This window comes from Scyliorhinus torazame, chromosome 29 (genome assembly GCF_047496885.1).
Source record: "Scyliorhinus torazame isolate Kashiwa2021f chromosome 29, sScyTor2.1, whole genome shotgun sequence".
NCBI lineage: Eukaryota > Metazoa > Chordata > Chondrichthyes > Carcharhiniformes > Scyliorhinidae > Scyliorhinus > Scyliorhinus torazame.
Genome location: NC_092735.1, coordinates 9,388,772 through 9,409,534, shown reverse-complemented (window position 1 = coordinate 9,409,534; position 20,763 = coordinate 9,388,772). Strand labels below are relative to the sequence as shown.

The window sequence follows — 20,763 nt, the reverse complement described above, 5'->3', positions numbered from 1 at the left end:
TGTTGTGTTGCCCTATTATGTATTTTCTTTTATTCCCTTTTCTTCCCATGTACTTAATGATCTGTTGAGCTGCTCGCAGAAAAATACTTTTCACTGTACCTCGGTACACGTGACAATAAACAAATCCAATCCAATCCACCCGCTTCTCCGGTGAAGTGCATGTTCCCACATTAAAGGCGCCAGGTCAGTACCGTGGGGAGTTGAGCCATCAGGGAGACACAAGGTTCAACTCTGCGGAGGAATCAAACCCTTACGCACGATATCGCTGGTCTTCCCTCACAGGTGACAAGGTCAGGATTTTCACTTTAGTGCAGCTGGTTAGCAGTGAGCAGTGAAGCGGGCAGCAGAGGCAGGGTTGGCTTGGTATCGGGGACGCTTTCTAACAGACACAGTGAAGAATGGGATAGGCTCGATACAATTGGTCAGGTCTCACTGGGTAAAAATAACCAGGGACGCACGCTGTTAGTAATGCACAAATCAACCAGCTAATTCAGGGGATTAACGGACACAGAAACGTAGAAAATAGGAGCAGGAAGAGGCCATTCGGCCCATCGAGCCTGCTCTGCCAGTCAATAATAATTTATTAGTGTCACAAGTAGACTTACATTAACACTGCAATGAAGTTACTGTGAAAATCCCCATTATTACTATCATGGCTGATCATCCAGCTCAATAGCCCGATCCTCCCTCCATATCCATCGATCCTCCCTTCCCTCCTCTATATCCTTCAATCCCGCCTTCCCTCCCTCCATATCCTTCGATCCCGCCTTCCCTCCCTCCATATCCATTGATCCCGCCTTCTCTCCCTCCATATCCATCGATCCCACCTTCCCTCCCTCCATATCCATCGATCCCGCCTTCCCTCCCTCCATATCCATTGATCCCGCCTTCCCTCCCTCCATATCCATCGATCCCGCCTTCCCTCCCTCCATATCCATCGATCCCACCTTCCCTCCCTCCATATCCATCGATCACGCCCTCCGTCCCTCCATATCCATCGATCCCGCCTTCCCTCCCTCCATATCCATCGATCCCGCCTTCCCTCCCTCCATATCCATCGATCCCACCTTCCCTCCCTCCATATCCTTCGATCCCGCCTTCCCTCCCTCCATATCCATTGACCCTGCCTTCCCTCCCACCATATCCATCGATCCCGCCTTCCATCCCTCCACATCCATCGATCCCGCCTTCCCTCCCTCCATATCCTTCGATCCCGCCTTCCCTCCTTCCATATCCATTGACCCTGCCTTCCCTCCCTCCATATCCATCGATCCCGCCTTCCCTCCCTCCATATCCTTCGATCCCGCCTTCCCTCCCTCCATATCCATCGATCCCGCCTTCCCTCCCTCCATATCCATCGATCCCACCTTCCCTCCCTCCATATCCATCGATCCCGCCTTCTCTCCCTCCATATCCATCGATCCCACCTTCCCTCCCTCCATATCCATTGACCCTGCCTTCCCTCCCTCCATATCCATCGATCCCGCCTTCCCTCCCTCCATATCCATCGATCCCGCCTTCCCTCCCTCCATATCCATCGATCCCACCTTCCCTCCCTCCATATCCATTGACCCTGCCTTCCCTCCCTCCATATCCATCGATCCCGCCTTCCCTCCCTCCATATCCATCGATCCCGCCTTCCCTCCCTCCATATCCTTCGATCCCGCCTTCCCTCCCTCCATATCCTTCAATCCCGCCTTCCCTCCCTCCATATCCATTGATCCCGCCTTCTCTCCCTCCATATCCATCGATCCCACCTTCCCTCCCTCCATATCCATTGACCCTGCCTTCCCTCCCTCCATATCCATCGATCCCGCCTTCCCTCCCTCCATATTCAATGATCCCTCCTTCCCTCCATATCCTTCGATCCCCTCGTCCAGAGTGCTATATCTTTTAAAAAATAAATTTAGAGTACCCAATTCTTTTTTTTCCAATTAAGGGGCAATTTAGCGTGGCCAATCCACCTCCCCTGCACATCTGTGGGTTGTGGGGGTGAAACCCACGCAGACACGGGGAGAATGTGCAAACTCCACACGGACAGTGACCCAGAATCGAACCTGGGACCTCGGTGCCGTGAGGCAGCAGTGCTAACCAATGGAAGTCCCTGATCAACAACATCCTCTTAGGACATGCGGCAATTGTCAATGACAGCCAGATAACCTCTCTAGGGCAGAAAAGGAAGAGTTTAAAATGTCCAGTCACATTCTTCGGGTCGTTAATTGTTGCCATAAATTTTTTCAACTGTCAAAACCTTTTTCTTTCTCTTAATCCAAACCTTCCCTCTAATTCTCACTCAGTACCTGATTTGATTCCATTTGTCCAATTAATCCTGTTTATTCTCAATCCTTAACACTCATTGGTTAAGGAAAAAGCTGCTTGCAGTCCCGTCATGCGTCTAACCAATGGGCTACGCTGTTTCAGTAAAGTTCCGGCCCAATGACGTTCAGGGGCGAGCTCGGGAGGTGTTGGCGAGGTGGGTGTTGTGTTCTGCTCTTGACGTAGCATTAGCTGCGTCATTGATGTGCGCTCTGACAAAGGAAGGTTCAGACTTGGAGATAGCTTCAACACGTTTATTGAACTATTAACAATTCTCCCACTTGGATTCGAAGCTACTGTTAATCCTGCTATAGCTACTCAGACTGACTAACCAGTCTGCTACAATCCACGTGGTGGGTGTGATGTTCAATCAACCCTGTGTCTGTACTCACTGAGTGTCTCCACTGGAAAGAGGAAGATCCTGGACGGGATTCTCCACTCCCGTGCCAAAGTGCCCACGCCGTCGTGAACGCCGTCGAGGTTCACGACGGCGCGAAAAGGCCTGTATCCCGACCGATTCAGGGCCCGATAATGGGCTAGGAGCAGGGCCGCGTCATCTACACGCGCCAGGGCTTGTCGCCGCGTAAAGGCGGCGCCGCATACATAACGCGGACGGCGCCACACAACCCGCGCATGCGTGGTTGCCATCCTCTCCGAGTCCGCCCCGCAAGAAGATGGCGGACGGATCTTGCGGGGCTGCGGAAGGAAGGAGGTCCTCCTTCAGAGTGGACGGCCCGACGATCGGTGGGCACCGATCGAGGACCACCCCACATTTGAGGTACCCCCCCCCCCCGGTGCAGGATCCCCCTTCCCCCCACCCCGCAGGCCGCACCCCCCCCCCCCCCAGCGTTCCTGCGCTGGTCCCCAGGTGTGGGGGACCAGGTGTGGACGGCGCCGCGGGGAACCCGCCGTTTTGGCCTGGCCGCTCGGCCCATCCGGGCCTGAGAATAGCAGGGGGTGCCGGAGAATCGCCATTTTGGGTGTCTCGGGCGATTCTCCGACCTGCGGCCCGCGGAACTCGACCGGGCCGTTCCCGCCGCTTGGGAGAATGGCGGGAGGGTGTCGGACCGGCGTCGCGGGAAATTTTGGCGGCCCAGGCGATTCTCCCAACCGGCGCGGGAGTGGGGAATCCCGCCCCATGTGTGCTGTGCCCTTATATATGAGTTGGTGTAATGCCCCCCTGTGGTAGTGTCACCTCTGTGTGTATCGTGACTGCCCACTGGTCGTGTCCTATCTGACTGGCCTATTGGTTGACTGTGTGTCATGTCTCTGGTGCTCCCTCTAGTGGTTATCTGGTCTTAGTGTATTTACATTAACCCCTTGTGTATTTCCAGCGATGCAGATCACCACAGTGGTGATGTCACTGGGCTAGTAATCCAGAGGCCCAGGCGAAAGCTCTGGGGACCTGGGTTCAAATCCCACCCCGGCAGCTGGGGGAATTTAAATTCAGTTAATAAATCTGGAGTTAAAAGCTGGTTTCTGATGATCTAATCATCAATGGTTCGCTAATGTCCTCGAAGGAAGGAAATCAGCCATCCTTTCTCGGTCTGGCCTCCGCTTGCCTCCAGACCCACCGCGATGTGGTTAACTCTTATAACCGCCCCCCTGGGACGGCCTAGTTGAAATAGGCTCTGTTCAAAGGCTGTTTGGGATGGGCATCAAATGACGGCCGACCGGCGACGCCCACATCTCAGGGAGTTATAAAGAAAACGAATTGTTCTTCCAGTGCCGGACATTGCGGCAAAGGCAGGAATCTGGGGTCAGAGCGACCTGCAGCCCGAGATCTGAGGCTCCAGATTGCCTGACGCCTTATTCTGCGAGCACCAGTTTAGAAAATCTGCCACCTAGTGGAATTGGTGGATTTAATCACCTTGGAGCGAGCTTTATCCTTCTGGGCTGTCACAGTCCGACACAGTGTGCAGAGCAAGGAGGGTGGTCGCTCATCTCTCTCTCCCTCGCTCTCTCTCTCCATCACGCTCTCTCCCTTTTTCTCTTTCTCTCTCTCTCTGTTTAGCACAGGGCTAAATCGCTGGCTTTGAAAGCAGACCAAGGCAGGCCAGCAGCACGGTTCAATTCCCGTACCAGCCTCCCCGAACAGGCGGCGGAATGTGGCGACTAGGGGCTTTTCACAGTAACTTCATTTGAAGCCTACTTGTGACAATAAGTGGTTCATTTCATTTTCATTTCATTTCTCTCTCCCTCGCACTCTCTCGCTCTTTCTCTTTCTCTTCACTCTCTCTCTTCTCTCTCTTTTTCTCGCTCTTTCTCTCGCCCTTTCTCTCTCGCTCTATCTCTCTCTCCCTCTTTCTCTCGCTCTCTCTTTCTCTTGGCTCTCTCTCTCTTTTTGCTCTCCCTCTCGCTCTCTATTTCTCACTCTCTCTCACTCTTTCTCTCCCTCTCCTTCTTCCTCTCTCTCTCTATTTTTCCCTCTCTCTCTCTCTCTCCCTCCCTCCCCCTCTCCCGCTCTCTCTCTCTCGCTCCCTCTTCCTCTCTCTCTCTATTTCTCCCTCTCTCTCTCTCTCTCCCCCTCTCTCTCTCTGCCTCTGTATGTAACCACGTCCTTGTCTGAGGGTTGGGAAAGACAAGGAGGCGGCCCCGAGAATCACTCCAGCCGCCGGGGGAATTGTACGCACGCTGTAGATTGGTGTTGTTCTGCACGTGCTCCAGCCATTTGACCAACCCATCCTTGAAGGAAAACTTTGGGAAGGACATCAGCGACAACATTTCCAGTATTGCTGAAAAGAGACATGTTGTTGAAACTTTTCCTCTTGCACTCATCAGAACAGTCACCTTGGGCGGGATTCTCTGATATCGGCGCAATGTCCGCCGACTGGCGCCAAGAACAGCGCGAATCAGTCCGTCATCGCGCCGCCCCAAAGGTGCGGAAATCTCAGCATCTTGAGGGGCCGAGCCCTCACCTTGAGGGGCTAGGCCCGCGGCGGACTGATTTCCGCCCCGTCAGCTGGCGCAAAACTGACTTTGCCGGGCGGCGCATGCGCGGGAGCGTCAGTGGCCGCTCACGCCATCCCCGCGCATGCGCAGTGGAGGGGGTCTCTTCCGCCTCCGCCATAGTGGAGACCATGGCGAAGGCGGAAAGAAAAGAGTGCCCCCACGGCACAGGCCCGCCCGTGGATCGGTGGGCCCCGATCGCGGGCCAGGCCACCGTCGGGGCACCCCCCAGGGCCAGATCGCCCCGCGCCCCCCCCCCCCCCCCAGGACCCCGGAGCCCGCCCCGCCGCCTTGTCCCACCGGTAAGAGAGTTGGTTTAATCCACGGCAGGACAGGAATTCCAGCAGCGGGACTTTGGTCCATCCGGGCCGGAGAATCGCTGGGGGGGGGGCCCCGCCAACCGGCGCGGCACGATTCCCGCCCCCGCCGAATATCCGATGCCGGAGAATTCGGCAACCGGCAGGGGCGGGATTCACGCCAGCCCCCGGCGATTCTCCGACCCGGCGGGGGGTCGGAGAATTCCGCCCCTTGTGTGCTGTGCCCTTATATATGAGTTGGTGTAATGCCCCCCTGTGGTAGTGTCACCTCTGTGTGTATCGTGACTGCCCACTGGTCGTGTCCTATCTGACTGGCCTATTGGTTGACTGTCTGTGTGTCATGTCTCTGGTTGAGGGAAGGGCAGGATTGGCAGCTAAACGTTCCAGGATTTAGATGTTTCAGGCGGGATAGAGGGGGATGTAAAAGGGGAGGTGGAGTTGCGCTACTGGTTCGGGAGAATATCACAGCTGTACTGCGGGAGGACACCTCAGAGGGCAGTGAGGCGATATGGGTAGAGATCAGGAATAAGAAGTGTGCAGTCACAATGTTGGGGGTTTACTACAGGCCTCCCAACAGCCAGTGGGAGATAGAGGAGCAGATAGGTAGACAGATTTTGGAAAAGAGTAAAAACAACACGGTTGTGGTGATGGGAGACTTCAACTTCCCCAATATTGACTGAGACTCACTTAGTGCCAGGAGCTTAGACGGGGCGGAGTTTGTAAGGAGCATCCAGGAGGGCTTCTTAAAACAATATGTAGACAGTCCAACTAGGGAAGGGGCGGTACTGGACCTGGTATAAGGGAATGAGTGCGGCCAGGTGGTAGATGTTTCAGTAGGGGAGCATTTCGGTAACAGTGACCACAATTCAGTAAGTTTTAAAGTACTGGTGGACAAGGATAAGAGTGGTCCTAGGATGAATGTGCTAAATTGGGGGAAGGCTAATTATAACAATATTAGGCGGGAACTGAAGAACATAGATTGGGGGCGGATGTTTGAGGGCAAATCAACATCTGACATGTGGGAGGCTTTCAAGTGTCAGTTGAGAGGAATTCAGGACCGGCATGTTCCTGTGAGGAAGAAGGATAAATACGGCAATTTTCGGGAACCTTGGATAACGAGAGATATTGTAGGCCTCGTCAAAAAGAAAAAGGAGGCATTTGTCAGGGCTAAAAGGCTGGGAACAGACGAAGCCTGCGTGGAATATAAGGAAAGTAGGAAGGAACTTAAGCAAGGAGTCAGGAGGGCGAGAAGGGGTCACGAAAAGTCATTGGCAAATAGGGTTAAGGAAAATAGGGTTAAGGAAAATCCCAAGGCTTTTTACACGTAAAAAGCAAGAGGGTAGCCAGGGAAAGGGTTGGCCCACTGAAGGATAGGCAAGGGAATCTATGTGTGGAGCCAGAGGAAATGGGCGAGGTACTAAATGAATACTTTGCATCAGTATTCACCAAAGAGAAGAAATTGGTAGATGTTGAGTCTGGAGAAGGGTGTGTAGATAGCCTGGGTCACATTGAGATCCAAAAAGACGAGGTGTTGGGTGTCTTAAAAATATTAAGGTAGATAAGTCCCCAGGGCCTGATGGGATCTACCCCAGAATACTGAAGGAGGCTGGAGAGGAAATTGCTGAGGCCTTGACAGAAATCTTTGGATCCTCACTGTCTTCAGGGGATGTCCCGGAGGACTGGAGAATAGCCAATGTTGTTCCTCTGTTTAAGAAGGGTAGCAAGGATATTCCCGGGAACTACAGGCCGGTGCGCCTTACTTCAGTGGTAGGGAAATTACTGGAGAGAATTCTTCGAGACAGGATCTACTCCCATTTGGAAGCAAATGGACGTATTAGTGAGAGGCAGCACGGTTTTGTGAAGGGAAGGTCGTGTCTCACTAACTTGATAGAGTTTTTCGAGGAGGTCACTAAGATGATTGATGCAGGTAGGGCAGTGGATGTTGTCTATATGGACTTCAGTAAGGCCTTTGACAAGGTCCCTCATGGTAGACTAGTACAAAAGATGAAGTCACACGGGATCAGGGGTGAGCTGGCAAGGTGGATACAGAACTGGCTAGGTCAAAGAAGGCAGAGAGTAGCAATGGAAGGATGCTTTTCTAATTGGAGGGCTGTGACCAGTGGTGTTCCACAGGGATCAGTGCTGGGACCTTTGCTCTTTGTAGTATATATAAATGATTTGGAGGAAAATGTAACTGGTCTGATTAGTAAGTTTGCAGACGACACAAAGGTTGGTGGAATTGTGGATAGCGATGAGGACTGTCAGAGGATACAGCAGGATTTAGATTGTTTGGAGACTTGGGCGGAGAGATGGCAGATGGAGTTTAATCCGGACAAATGTGAGGTAATGCATTTTGGAAGGTCTAATGCAGGTAGGGAATATACAGTGAATGGTAGAACCCTCAAGACTATTGAAAGTCAAAGAGATCTAGGAGTACAGGTCCACAGGTCATTGAAAGGGGCAACACAGGTGGAGAAGGTAGTCAAGAAGGCATACGGCATGCTTGCCTTCATTGGCCGGGGCATTGAGTATAAGAATTGGCAAGTCATGTTGCAGCTGTATAGAATCTTAGTTAGGCCACACTTGGAGTATGGTGTTCAATTCTGGTCGCCACACTACCAGAAGGATGTGGAGGCTTTAGAGAGGGTGCAGAAGAGATTTACCAGAATGTTGCCTGGTATGGAGGGCATTAGCTATGAGGAGCGGTTGAATAAACTCGGTTTGTTCTCACTGGAACGAAGGAGGTTGAGGGGAGACCTGATAGAGGTCTACAAGATTATGAGGGGCATAGACAGAGTGGATAGTCAGAGGCTTTTCCCCAGGGTAGAGGGGTCAATTACTAGGGGGCACAGGTTTAAGGTGCGAGGGGCAAGGTTTAGAGTAGATGTATGAGGCAAGTTTTTTACACAGAGGGTAGTGGGTGCCTGGAACTCGCTACCGGAGGAGGTGGTGGAAGCAGGGACGATAGTGACATTTAAGGGGCATCTTGACAAATACATGAATAGGATGGGAATAGAGGGATACGGACCCAGGAAGTGTAGAAGATTGTAGTTTAGTCGGGCAGCATGGTCGGCACGGGCTTGGAGGGCCGAAGGGCCTGTTCCTGTGCTGTACTTTTCTTTGTTCTTTGTTCTCTGGTGCTCCCTCTAGTGGTTATCTGGTCTTAGTGTATTTACATTAACCCCTTGTGTATTTCCAGTGATGCAGATCACCACAGTGGTGATGTCACTGGGCTAGTAATCCAGAGGCCCAGGCGAAAGCTCTGGGGACCTGGGTTCAAATCCCACCCCGGCAGCTGGGGGAATTTAAATTCAGTTCATAAATCTGGAGTTAAAAGCTGGTTTCTGATGATCTAATCATCAATGGTTCGCTAATGTCCTCGAAGGAAGGAAATCAGCCATCCTTTCTCGGTCTGGCCTCCGCTTGCCTCCAGACCCACCGCGATGTGGTTAACTCTTATAACCGCCCCCCTGGGACGGCCTAGTTGAAATAGGCTCTGTTCAAAGGCTGTTTGGGATGGGCATCAAATGACGGCCGACCGGCGACGCCCACATCTCAGGGAGTTATAAAGAAAACTAATTGTTCTTCCCGTGCCGGACATTGCGGCAAAGGCAGGAATCTGGGGTCAGAGCGACCTGCAGCCCGGGATCTGAGGCTCCAGATTGTCTGACGCCTTATTCTGCGAGCACCAGTTTAGAAAATCTGCCACCTAGTGGAATTGGTGGATTTAATCACCTTGGAGCGAGCTTTATCCTTCTGGGCTGTCACAGTCCGACACAGTGTGCAGAGCAAGGAGGGTGGTCGCTCAGCTCTCTCTCCCTCGCTCTCTCTCTCCATCACGCTCTCTCCCTTTTTCTCTTTCTCTCTGTTTAGCACAGGGCTAAATCACTGGCTTTGAAAGCAGACCAAGGCAGGCCAGCTGCACGGTTCAATTCCCGTTCCAGCCTCCCCGAACAGGCGGCGGAATGTGGCGACTAGGGGCTTTTCACAGTAACTTCATTTGAAGCCTACTTGTGACAAGTGATTTTCATTTCATTTTCATTTCATTTCATTTCATTTCTCTCTCCCTCGCACTCTCTCGCTCTTTCTCTCTCTCTCTTCACTCTCTCTCTTCTCTCTCTCTTCTCTCTCTCTCTCATCTCTCTCTCTTTCTCTCGCTCGTTCTCTCTCTCCCTCTTTCTCTCTCTTTCTCTTGGCTCTCTCTCTCTTTTTGCTCTCCCTCTCGCTCTCTCTCTATTTCTCACTCTCACTCTTTCTCTCCCTCTCCCTCTCTCTTTTTCTCTTTCTCTTCACTCTCTCTTTCTCTAACTCTCTCTCTTTTTCTCTCTCTTTCTCTCATTCACTCTCTCTTTCTCTCGCTCCCTCACCCTCTCCCTCTCTCTCTCTCTCCCTCCCTCCCCCTCTCCCGCTCTCTCTCTCTCGCTCCCTCTTCCTCTCTCTCTCTCTCTCTCTATTTCTCCCTCTCTCTCCCTCCCTCTCCCACTCCCTCTCTCTCTCTCTCTCTCTGCCCCTCTCCCACTCTCTCTCTCTCTCCCTCTCTCTCGCTCTCTCTCTGCCCCTCTCCCACTCTCTCTCTCCCCCTCTCTCTCTCCCCCTCTCTCTCTCTCTCTCCCTCCCTCCCCCTGTCCCGCTCTCTCTCTCTCGCTCCCTCTTCCTCTCTCTCTCTCTATTTCTCCCTCTCTCTCCCTCCCTCTCCCACTCCATCTCTCTCTCTCTCTCTCTGCCCCTCTCCCACTCTCTCTCCCCCTCTCTCTCCCACTCTCTCTCTCTCTCCCCCTCTCTCTCTCTCTCTCTCTGCCCCTCTCCCACTCCCTCTCCCACTCCCTCTCTCTCTCTCTCTCTCTGCCCCTCTCCCACTCTCTCTCTCTCCCCCTCTCTCTCCCGCTCTCTCTCTCTCCCCCTCTCTCTCTCTCTCTCCCCCCCTCTCTCTCTCTCTCCCCCTCTCTCTCCCCCTCTCTCTCTCTCTCTCTCTGCCTCTGTATGTAACCACCTCCTTGTCTGAGGGTTGGGAAAGACAAGGAGGCGGCCCCGAGAATCACCCCAGTCGCCGGGGGAATTGTACGCACGCTGTTGATTGTGTTGTTCTGCACGTGCTCCAGCCATTTGGCCAACCCATCCTTGAAGGAAAACTTTGGGAAGGATATCAGCAACAACATTTCCAGTATTGCTGAAAAGAGACATGTTGTTGAAGCTTTTCCTCTTGCACTCATCAGAACAGTCACCTTGGGCGGGATTCTCCGATATCGGCGCAATGTCCGCCGACTGGCGCCAAGAACAGCGCGAATCAGTCCGTCATCGCGCCGCCCCAAAGGTGCGGAAATCTCCGCATCTTGAGGGGCCGAGCCCTCACCTTGAGGGGCTAGGCCCGCGGCGGACTGATTTCCGCCCCGCCAGCTGGCGGGAAACTGACTTTGCCGTGCGGTGCATGCGCGGGAGTGTCAGCGGCCGCTCACGCCATCCCAGCGCATGCGCAGTGGAGGAGGGTCTCTTCCGCCTCTGCCATGGTGGAGACCATGGCGAAGGCGGAAGGAAAAGAGTGCCCCACGGCCAGGCCGCCGTGGGGGCACCCCTCCGGGGCCAGATCGCCTCACGCCCCCCCCCCCCCAAGGACCCTGGAGCCCGCCCACTCCGCCGTGTCCCGCCGTCCCAAAGGTGGTTCAATCCACGCCGGCTGGCGTGGGGTTGACAGCGGCGGGACTTCAGCCCTTCGTGGACCGGAGAATCGCTGGGGGGGGGCCCGCCAACCGGCGCGGCGCGATTCCCGCCCCCGCCGAATATCCGGTGCCGGAGAATTCGGCAACCGGCGGGGGCGGGATTCACGCCAGCCCCCGGCGATTCTCCGACCCGGCGGGGGGTCGGAGAATCCCGCCCAAGAACACCAATACCAAATCAACTGGTACGACATGAGAAAAGAGTGCTGATTGGTTGGCAAGTGCATTCTGATTTGCCATGCAGAGTGCACCAGTTAATTATGACTGACAGTTAACTGCCAAGCATTCTTTGAAAAGGTAAACTGGCAGCTTGACTCTGATTGGCCCCGTCCATTCTCCCCCTCCGAGCCACAACTGGGAAAGGATCTGATTGAATGGAGTCCTAGGTTTCAATACTCCCATCGAGCATGATCCTCAAGGGGGCATCTCACCCGAGTGTGATCTGGTTGCCACTAGAGTTGGCAAATCTGGCTGGATCCATTCCTGGAAATTCCAGTACATGACCTCCATCCCCCCCCCACCCCCCCGGGTCGATCCCTGTCCGGCGCTCCATGTCCGGAGCTCCCGCTTCTCTCCAATCGCTGCCCCCAACTCGCCTTCCCTTCCCTCTGCCCACACCCTGGTTTGAATGTTGCCAATCCTGGGCCCTCTCCTGCTGATGTCTGTTTCCCTCCCCAGACGTGCTGCCTGACCCGCAGAACATTTCCAGTACATTCTCCACTTCTGCCTTTAAAACACCTGTTTGCTTCCTGTTTCATTGCAGACTGGTAGAGCGTTCCCAAACAGAACCTCCTCGAACTCACAGAACAGAGATGTCTATCTACAAACGAACGACAGGCACAATACGGTACGGTTACTCTTGTTTCCTCCCTTGGGATGTGGGTGACGCTGGCAAGGCGAAACACGCTCGGCGTGAATCAGCAGCCGATTTTATTTGCCATTCACTTCGGGGGCGGCGCGGCGGTACAGTTGTTGGCGCCGCTGCCTCACAGCTCCAGGGTCCCAGGTTCGATTCCGGCTTGGGTCACTGTCCATGTGGAGTTTGCACTTTCTCCCCGTGTGTGCGTGGGTTTCCTCCGGGTGCTCCGGTTTCCTCCCACAGTCCAAAGATGTGCAGGTTGGGTGGGTTGGCCTTGATAAATTGCCCCTTAGTGTCCAAAGATGTGCATAGAACATAGAACATAAAACATTACAGCGCAGTACACGCCCTTCGGCCCTCGATGTTGCGCCGACCTGTGAAACCACTCTAAAGCCCATCTACACTATTCCCTTATCGTCCATATGTCTATCCAATGACCATTTGAATGCCCTTAGTGTTGGCGAGTCCACTACTGTTGCAGGCAGGGCGTTCCACGCCCTTGCTACTCTCTGAGTGAAGAACCTACCTCTGACATCTGTCTTGTATCTATCTCCCCTCAATTTAAAGCTATGTCCCCCCGTGCTAGACATCACCATCCGAGGAAAAAGGCTCTCACTGTCCTCCCTATCCAATCCTCTGATCATTTGGGTTATAGGGTTACGGGGATAGGGCATGGGCTTGGGTGGAGTGCTTTTTTCAGAGGGTCGGCACAGACCCGATGGGCTGAAAGGCCTCCTTCTGGAAAATATTGTGACGGTTTTCAACCTCAAATCAACTCAAGGCTGTCGCGAGACTAAATTAATGAGCCTCCAAAAGATTTTGAACTCCCGTTTTGGCAGCGGAAAATCGGCTGCCAATTTGTTACGAGCCGGTTTCGTGGCGCTATCGAGCATTCGCGTCACCCTTTGGTTCTTGGAAGCCTGTGCGTGAATCCCCCCGGACACCGAATCCTGCAGCAGCCTCTCGGTCCGTGTCTGGAATGATTGTGTGCCCGGCGGAACTCTGCGAATCCTGATCGGAAGCTTCCGGCCCTGTTTTTCCCCGTTGCAGCGGCCGGCTATTCGTTGGGGTTTCTGCCGCTGGCATGAGACGGCAAACTCGGCAGTCGGGCGACGATGCCGGCTCCCCTATCCGTGCGGTGTTGCGCGGGATTCCCTGGGATCGAAGATTCCCTGGGTAAGAACGGGTCTCGTTTGCAGTGTCAACATTGAGTATCGGGATCACGTCGAGAATGTTCATCGGTCGTCAAAAGCGCACTTGCCCAATATGTTGTCACTGGAAGGAGCGAAGTAGTGAAATATAAATATTGGTCTCCAAACTTTTTCAATAACTTGTTTCCTTCCTGTCCCAATGCAGACCGATCGGGCATTCCCAAACAGAACCTTCTCAAACTCATTGAACAGAGATATCTATCTACAAACAAGTGACAATTATGATAATGTAAGAGCATTTTTGTATCAGTCCTTGGGAGGCGGGTGAAATTGATGAGACTGCGTTCGGAACATAGTCCAGAAGGGGGCCATTCAGCCCCTTGAGTCCCCCCCCATTCAATTAAACCCAGCTGATGGGTGACCCAATTCCACATCCCTGCCGTTGATGGCAGGGATAACCATAAAGCTAATATCTGAATAGCTTTAGTTAACAGATATTTATTCATCTCAGATATAAAATGAACATAGAAAAAAATAATAATAATTGGGTTCTCTAAATTTATTGTAAAATTGTTTTTTAAATGAACATCGGACTTAGTATAAGAAGTGGTCCATTCGGCCCTCCGAGCCCGCTCCGCCATTCAATAAGGGACTGGTTTAGCACAGGGCTAAATCGCCGGCTTTTAAAGCAGACCAAGGCAGGCCAGCAGCACGGTTCAATTCCCGTACCAGCCTCCCCGAACAGGCGCCGGAATGTGGCGACGGGCTTTTCACAGTAACTTCATTGAAGCCTACTCGTGACAATAAGCGATTATTATTATTATTATATGTTTCAATAAGATCACCTCTCATCCTTCTAAACCCCAGTGGATATAGGCCCAATCTGTACAACCTTTTCTCATTAGATACGTCCTCCTTCCCAGGAACGAGACACATGGACCTTCTCTGAACTGCTTCAAACATAATTATATCCTTTATCAAATAAAGAGAGCAAACTGTACATTGTATTCCACATGTGGCCTCACCAAGGCCCTGTACAGCTGCAGTAAAATTTCTGTTAATGATCTTCCCTGATACAAAGAACAAAGAACAAGACAGCACAGGAACAGGCCCTTCGGCCCTCCAAGCCTGCGCCCATCACGTGTCCTATCTAGACCAACCGTCTGTATCCACCTATGTTCAATGTGGGGGCATTCCCAATCCAAGAAGGGAAACTTGGAACGCTGGTTTTATTTTTTGCAATTTGGAAAAAAAATGTGAGCAGAGTTGAAACCCGGTGAGGAAAGGGGTCAGTTTTTGTTGTAAATTATTAAAAAAACAAACGTTAAAATACACAGCAGGCAGTATAGAACAACATTTACAATTAACCACAATAATGGTTACCCAGACAGTATACTTAAATTACCCCCCCCCCAATCCAAATCTATCTACTTTCCTAAACACCGAGAATACCCCATCTCCAAAACAACACCCCATAGGTTTTAACACTATGAGCCGAATCCAGAAAATAATTACCACACAGGACCTGTTGCTTTCTTTTGGGAACGTTTCTTCTAGTTTAGAGGTAGGACTTACTGACATAGACAGACTTCTGCTGTCTTTTTTGACAACAGCCTGATTCTCTAAGAGAATCAACTGGGCGTGGCTATGATCTCGGTCCGTTGACTGCTAATCTCCAACTTTGCTGCACAAAATTGCACCCCTGCTGCGAGGCTAAGTTGTGCCTCACAAGTCCTCAGCGCAGCTAAATCCCTGTCACTTTCTTTTTCATCCAATTCTGTACTTTCCATTTCATTCCAACTTCCTAACATTTCCCCAATTGTATATTCCTAATTCTGGGTAAAAATCACCTTCGACGCAAACCAGGGAAGTGCACCTCGGGTGTAACTTAAGCAACACCTCCCCTCCATTCAGCGTGAAACGTTTCCTCTTTCTCTAAAGTTTTGACCTTCTAGTTTTGCGTCGGGGCTCCACCAGAGGTGATTGCTGACAGTTTCGGCACGCGCACTGAGACTCGTCAGGTCCTGGGGCCCACTCTCCATCCGGAGCATGCTCGGATGCTGCTTGCCCTTTGGCCTGCTGGACCGTCTGGCAATTGGCCGCCGGATGAAGCTATGAAGTGATGATGTAAATGCACAGGCTGTTCTCCAAATCATTAAAACACCCGCCTGCTTCCTGCCCCATTACAGACAGATCGGGGATTTTCAACTAGAAATTCCTCAAACGTATTGAACAGAGATGTCCATCAGTTGACAAGTGACCACTACGATAAGGTGAGGGCATTTCTATACTTGTGCTTGGAGTGTGCTTGATTGACAAAGCTGTGTTAGAAATATAGGGACAATACGGAGGAAACCCACGCGGACACAGGGAGAACGTGCAGACTCCGCACAGACAGTGACCCAGCGGGGAATCGAACCTGGAACCCTGGCGCTGTGCTAATCACGTGTGCTACCGTGCTGCCCTAATTTGTGGAAGACTTTCAAATTCCTACCACCCTTTCTGTGTCGACGCGTTTCCTAATTTCACTCCTGAATGATATGCTCCTACTTTGTAGAGTCCTCAACAATTGAAGTTAATGGAAAAAGATCATCATCATTTTTCTGAGTGTCACACATAGGTTTACATTAACACCGCGATGAAGTTCCTGTGAAAAGCCCCTCAATTCCCCATCCTTTAGTTACCCCCAGGCCGCCTCTTTGAAGCTCCGTAGTCGGAAACTCCGAGGATGGCACCTGAAGTGGAATGCCAGTGGTTGACTGTCCGGGCTCTTTCCAGACCTGGAACAGAGGGAGACAGCTCCCAGGAACTTCGATGCAGGTCAGCGTGCCGGTTTCCGGAACCCTCTCCCGGCTCCGGCCATTTTTTGCTGGGAAGGGTTCGAGGCCCACTGTGGCTTTCCACCTCTGTGAGACGAGTGGCCAATCAGTTAAGAAAGAGCCTTGTTAGCTGTTGACTTTTTAACATTTCTGTCTTCACGGGATGTGGCCTTCGCTGGCTAGGTCACCGTTTATTGCCCATCCCTAATTTCACTTGAGAAGGTGCCTTCTTGAACCGCTGCAGTCCACATGGTGTAGGTACACCCACTGTGCTGTTAGGGAGGCAGTTCCAGGATTCTGACCCAGCGACAGTGAAGGAACGGCCGATATATTTCCAAGTCGGGGTGGTGAGTGACTCGGAGGGGAACCTCCAGGCGGTGGGGTTCCCGGGTATCTGCTGCTCTTGTCCTTCTAGATGGTGGTGGTCGTGGGTTTGGAAGGTGCTGTCGAAGGAGCCTTGGTGAGTTGCTGCAGTGCATCTTGTAGACGGTACACACGGCTGTCACAGTGCGTCAGTGATGGAGGATGTGAATGTTGAATGTGGTGGATGGGGTGCCAGTCAAGCGGGACTGCTTAGTTATGGATGGCGTTGAGCTTCTGGAGTGGTGTTGGAGCTGCGCTCGTCCAGGCAAGTGGGGGAGTATTCCATCTCGTGCCTTGGGGAGCCAGGAGGTGAGTTACTCACCCCAGGATTCCTGGCCCCTGACCTGCTCTGGTAGCGGATTAATCTGGCTCTGCCTGTTCAGTTCCTGGTCAGAGGTAACCCCCAGGCTGTTGATAGCGGGGATTCGGCGATGGTGATGTCATTGAATGTCAAGGGGAGCTGGTTAGATTCTCTCTTGTTGCCGATTTTAACTGTCAACCTCTAGTTCACCGAGGCCACAGATCAGCTGGTAGTTCATAGTGCCAGCCCTCCAGGCAGCTTCGCGACCTTCCCTGCCTACCCTGGTGTGGGTAGAGCCACCCTCTAGAGGGATGTACTCCCACTTCCTCTTCACCCAGTGACGATGGCGATACAGCATGATGCAATGCCTACAGCATTGGGCAGCACAGTGGTTAGCACTGCTGCTTCACAGCTCCAGGGGCCCGGGTTCGATTCCCGGCTTGGGTCACTGTCTGTGCGGAGTCTGCACATTCTCCCCGTGTCTGCGTGGGTTTCCTCCGGGTGCTCCGGTTTCCCCCCACAGTCCAAAGGTGGTGTGCAGGTTAGGTGGATTGGCCATGAAAAATTGCCCTTGGTTGGGTGGGGTTACTGGGTTACGGGGGTAGCGAGGAGTCGTGGTCTTTCCAAGGGCCGGTGCAGACTCGATGGGCCCAATGGCCTCCTTCTGCACTGTAAATTCTATGATTCTATGTCTGAGTCAGGATGTTGGGTGGTGTGCTGGGTAATTTGAACTTGCTGTTCCCATGATATCAGTGATAGAGCTTCAAGGAATGGAAGTTTCCTTGGGGTGAGTTTTAGTGAGTCACTCCAGGTGTGGCTACAGTGACACCACTGGCCACAGCCTATTGATTCTAGCAGGAAAATGCCTTCAACGCAAACTAGGAAAATGTATCTCACGTCTATATTAACGTAGCCGATATCTCCAGAAACACCCTCTTTCTCCAAAGCTTTCTGCTGCTAACCTTTGTGTCCAGGCTTCATCAGGGCTACTGCTGAGAATGACCACAGGCCAGATTTTGGGGCCCATTCTCCATCCAGAACTCCATTCAGATGCTGCCTGTCTTTAGCCCTTGTTTGGCCGACTTGCAAATGGCCGGCGGAGGAAGCGATGAAGCGGTGGGCCACATAGGCCGATCTCGCTTTTGAATGTAGATGCCAAGTTGTTGGCTAAGATATTGACCAGAAGGATAGAAGACTGCGTCCCGGGGTGATAGGGGAAGACCAGACGGGATTTGTTAAGGGCAGGAAGCTCAAGGCCAACGTTCGGAGGCTTTTAAATGTTATTATGATGCCCTCAGAGAGAGGTGAGGCGGAGGTGGTGGTAGCGATGGTAGCGGAGAAGGCTTTTGATCGGGTGGAGTGGGAGTACCTGTGGGAGGCGCTGGGAAGGTTTGGGTTTGGTGAGGGCTTTACTGGCTGGGTGCAATTGCTGTACCAGGCGCCTGTAGCGAGCGTGCCTACGAACCGGCTGGGGTCAGGGTATTTTAAATTACATCGAGGGACGAGGCAAGGGTGCCCCCTCTCCCCGTTACTGTTTGTTCTGGCTATAGAGCCACTGGCCATGGTGCTAAGAGCTTCGAGGAACTGGCAGGGGCTGGTTCGGGGGGGTGGGGGTGGGGGGGGAGGGGGTGGGGGGGGGGGTGGAGCATGGAGTCTCGCTCTATGCGGACGATCTGCTTTTGTACATTTCGGACCCGTTGGAGGGGATGGGGGAGGTTATGCGGATCCTGGGGGAATTTGGCAATTTTTCGGGGTATAAATTGAACATGGGGAAAAGCGAGATGTTCGCGATCCAGGCAAGAGGACAGGAGAAGAGACTGGGAGAGCTGACGCTTAGAATGGTAGGAAAGAGCTTTCGGTATCTGGGAATCCAGGTGGCCCTGGAATGGGAGGCACTGCACAAGTTAAACCTAGCCCGGCTGGTAGATCAAATGGAAGGGGCGTTTAAGAGATGGGGCATGCTCCCGCTATCACTGGCGGGGAGGGTACAGACCGTGAAGATGACGGTCCTCCCCAGATTTCTGTTTGTCTTTCAGTGCCTCCCCATCTTCATCCCAAAGGCCTTTTTCAAGCGGGTGAATAAGGTTATTTTGGGCTTTGTGTGGGCGGGTAAAACCCCGCGAGTGAAGAAAGTGTTGCTGGAGCGCAGTCGGGGGGAGGGTGGGTTGGTGCTGCCGAACTTCTACAATTACTACCGGGTGGCTAATATAGCCATGATCAGGAAGTGGGTAATGGGGGAGGGGTCGGCATTGGAGCGGATGGAGGCGGCATCATGCAAAGACACCAGTTTGGGAGCACTGATAACGGCACCTCTTTCGTTCTCGCCGGCCCGGTACTCCACAAGTCCGGTGGTGGTGGCAGCTCTGAGAATCTGGGGCAATGGAGGAGAGTGGAGGGAGCATCGGTTTGGACCCCGATTTATAATAATCATCGTTTCGTACCGGGTAGGCTGGATGGTGGGTTCCGGAGATGGCAGAGGGCAGGAATTAGAAGGATGGGGGAACTATTTATAGACGGGAGCTCTCCCAGCTTGAAAGCCTTGGAGGATAAATTTGAATTGCCAGCAGGGAATGGGTTCAGGGTATTTGCAGGTGCGAGACTTCCTGAGAAAACAGGTTCCGGCCTTTCCGCTGCTGCCGCCACGGGGGATACAGGATAGAGTAGTTTCCAGTACCTGGGTGGGGGAGGGGAAGGTATCGGATATTTACCAGGAGTTTTCGGAGACGGAGGAAACTCCGGTGGAGGAGCTTAAGGGCAAGTGGGAGGACGAGCTAGGAGGAGAGATAGAGGCGGGTCTGTGGGCGGATGCCCTAAGCAGGGTTAATACCTCATCATCATGTGCCAGGCTTAGCCTGATACAATTTAAGGTAGTCCACCGGGCACACATGACAGTGGCTAGGATGAGCATGTTTTTCGGGGTAGAGGACAGGTGTGCGAGGTGCGCGGGAAGCCCAGCAAATCATGTCCACATGTTCTGGGCATGCCCGAACCTTAGAGGGTTCTGGCAGGGTTTTGCTAAGGTAATGTCCACGGTGCTAAAAACACGGGTGGTGCCGAGTCCAGAGGTAGCGATCTTTGGAGTGTCGGAAGAGCCGGGAGTCCAGGGGGCGAAAGTAGCCCGGAGACGGATCCTTTTAATGTGGAGTGACTCGAAGTCCCTGAGTGTCGAGACCTGGGTTAGTGACGTGGCTGGGTCTCTCAGTCTCGAGAAAATAAAGTTTGCCTTAAGAGGGTGATGCACTATCAATTCTGACGAAACGAGAGTAGAGAGTAATCGAGGCTTTATTACGCAGAGATGTGTGGCCTCCTGCAGCAGCTGCCGAAATGGCTGCAGTTCGGTGAGCACACACATTTATACTCCGCCTACTGGGCGGAGCCAGCAGGCAGGGATCTACCCCCGTACCTGTAGTACAGGAGCCTTACCGTATTACTCCTCATATACGTAATATATACAACAGTGGTGACTACCACAGAGGGTCAATGGCCGGGTTCTCCCGGAGGTCGCAGCCGTTCGTCGACCTTCTCGGGGAAAATTAAAATGTCAGCAGAAGCAGTATTCCAAGGGGGCGGGTGGTTAGGTGTTAGATGGTTGAGGTGTGCGAAGATTGGGTTGGGTGGGGAAATTTTTATTTTACCATGTCAATGTTATTGTTGTTGTAAAAATTTGCAAACACTTTAATAAAATATTTTTTTAAAAAAGGAGCGATGAAGCGGAAATGTAAATTATGGGGCCGCTCTCCAAACCTTCAAAATACTTGTTTGCTTCCTGTCCCCTTTACAGACAGATCGCGGATTCTCAAGCAGAACCTCCCCAAACTCGCTGAACAGAGATCCCTATCTGCCGGCAAGCGACAAGCCCATCAAGGTAGGAGCCGTGTGTGCATCATTTCTGGGATGTGGGCGAGATTGGCGGGGCAGCATTCACTGCCCCTCTCCAGTTACGCTGAGAAAGGTGGTGTTCATTGATCCTCCTTGAA

General features: G+C 52.6%; 1 protein-coding gene across 3 annotated transcripts in view; it reads left to right on the top strand.

Annotated features, from left to right (window-relative positions):
• Positions 1-20,763, top strand: part of LOC140403843 (uncharacterized) — a 349,170-nt gene that overhangs the window by 169,260 nt on the left and 159,147 nt on the right. For all 3 annotated transcript variants that reach the window (XM_072492027.1, XM_072492026.1, XM_072492028.1), the window contains 4 exons: positions 12,057-12,140; positions 13,509-13,592; positions 15,493-15,576; positions 20,568-20,651. In XM_072492027.1, coding sequence (XP_072348128.1) covers positions 12,057-12,140; positions 13,509-13,592; positions 15,493-15,576; positions 20,568-20,651 — 336 coding nt within the window. The remainder of the gene's footprint in view (positions 1-12,056; positions 12,141-13,508; positions 13,593-15,492; positions 15,577-20,567; positions 20,652-20,763) is intronic.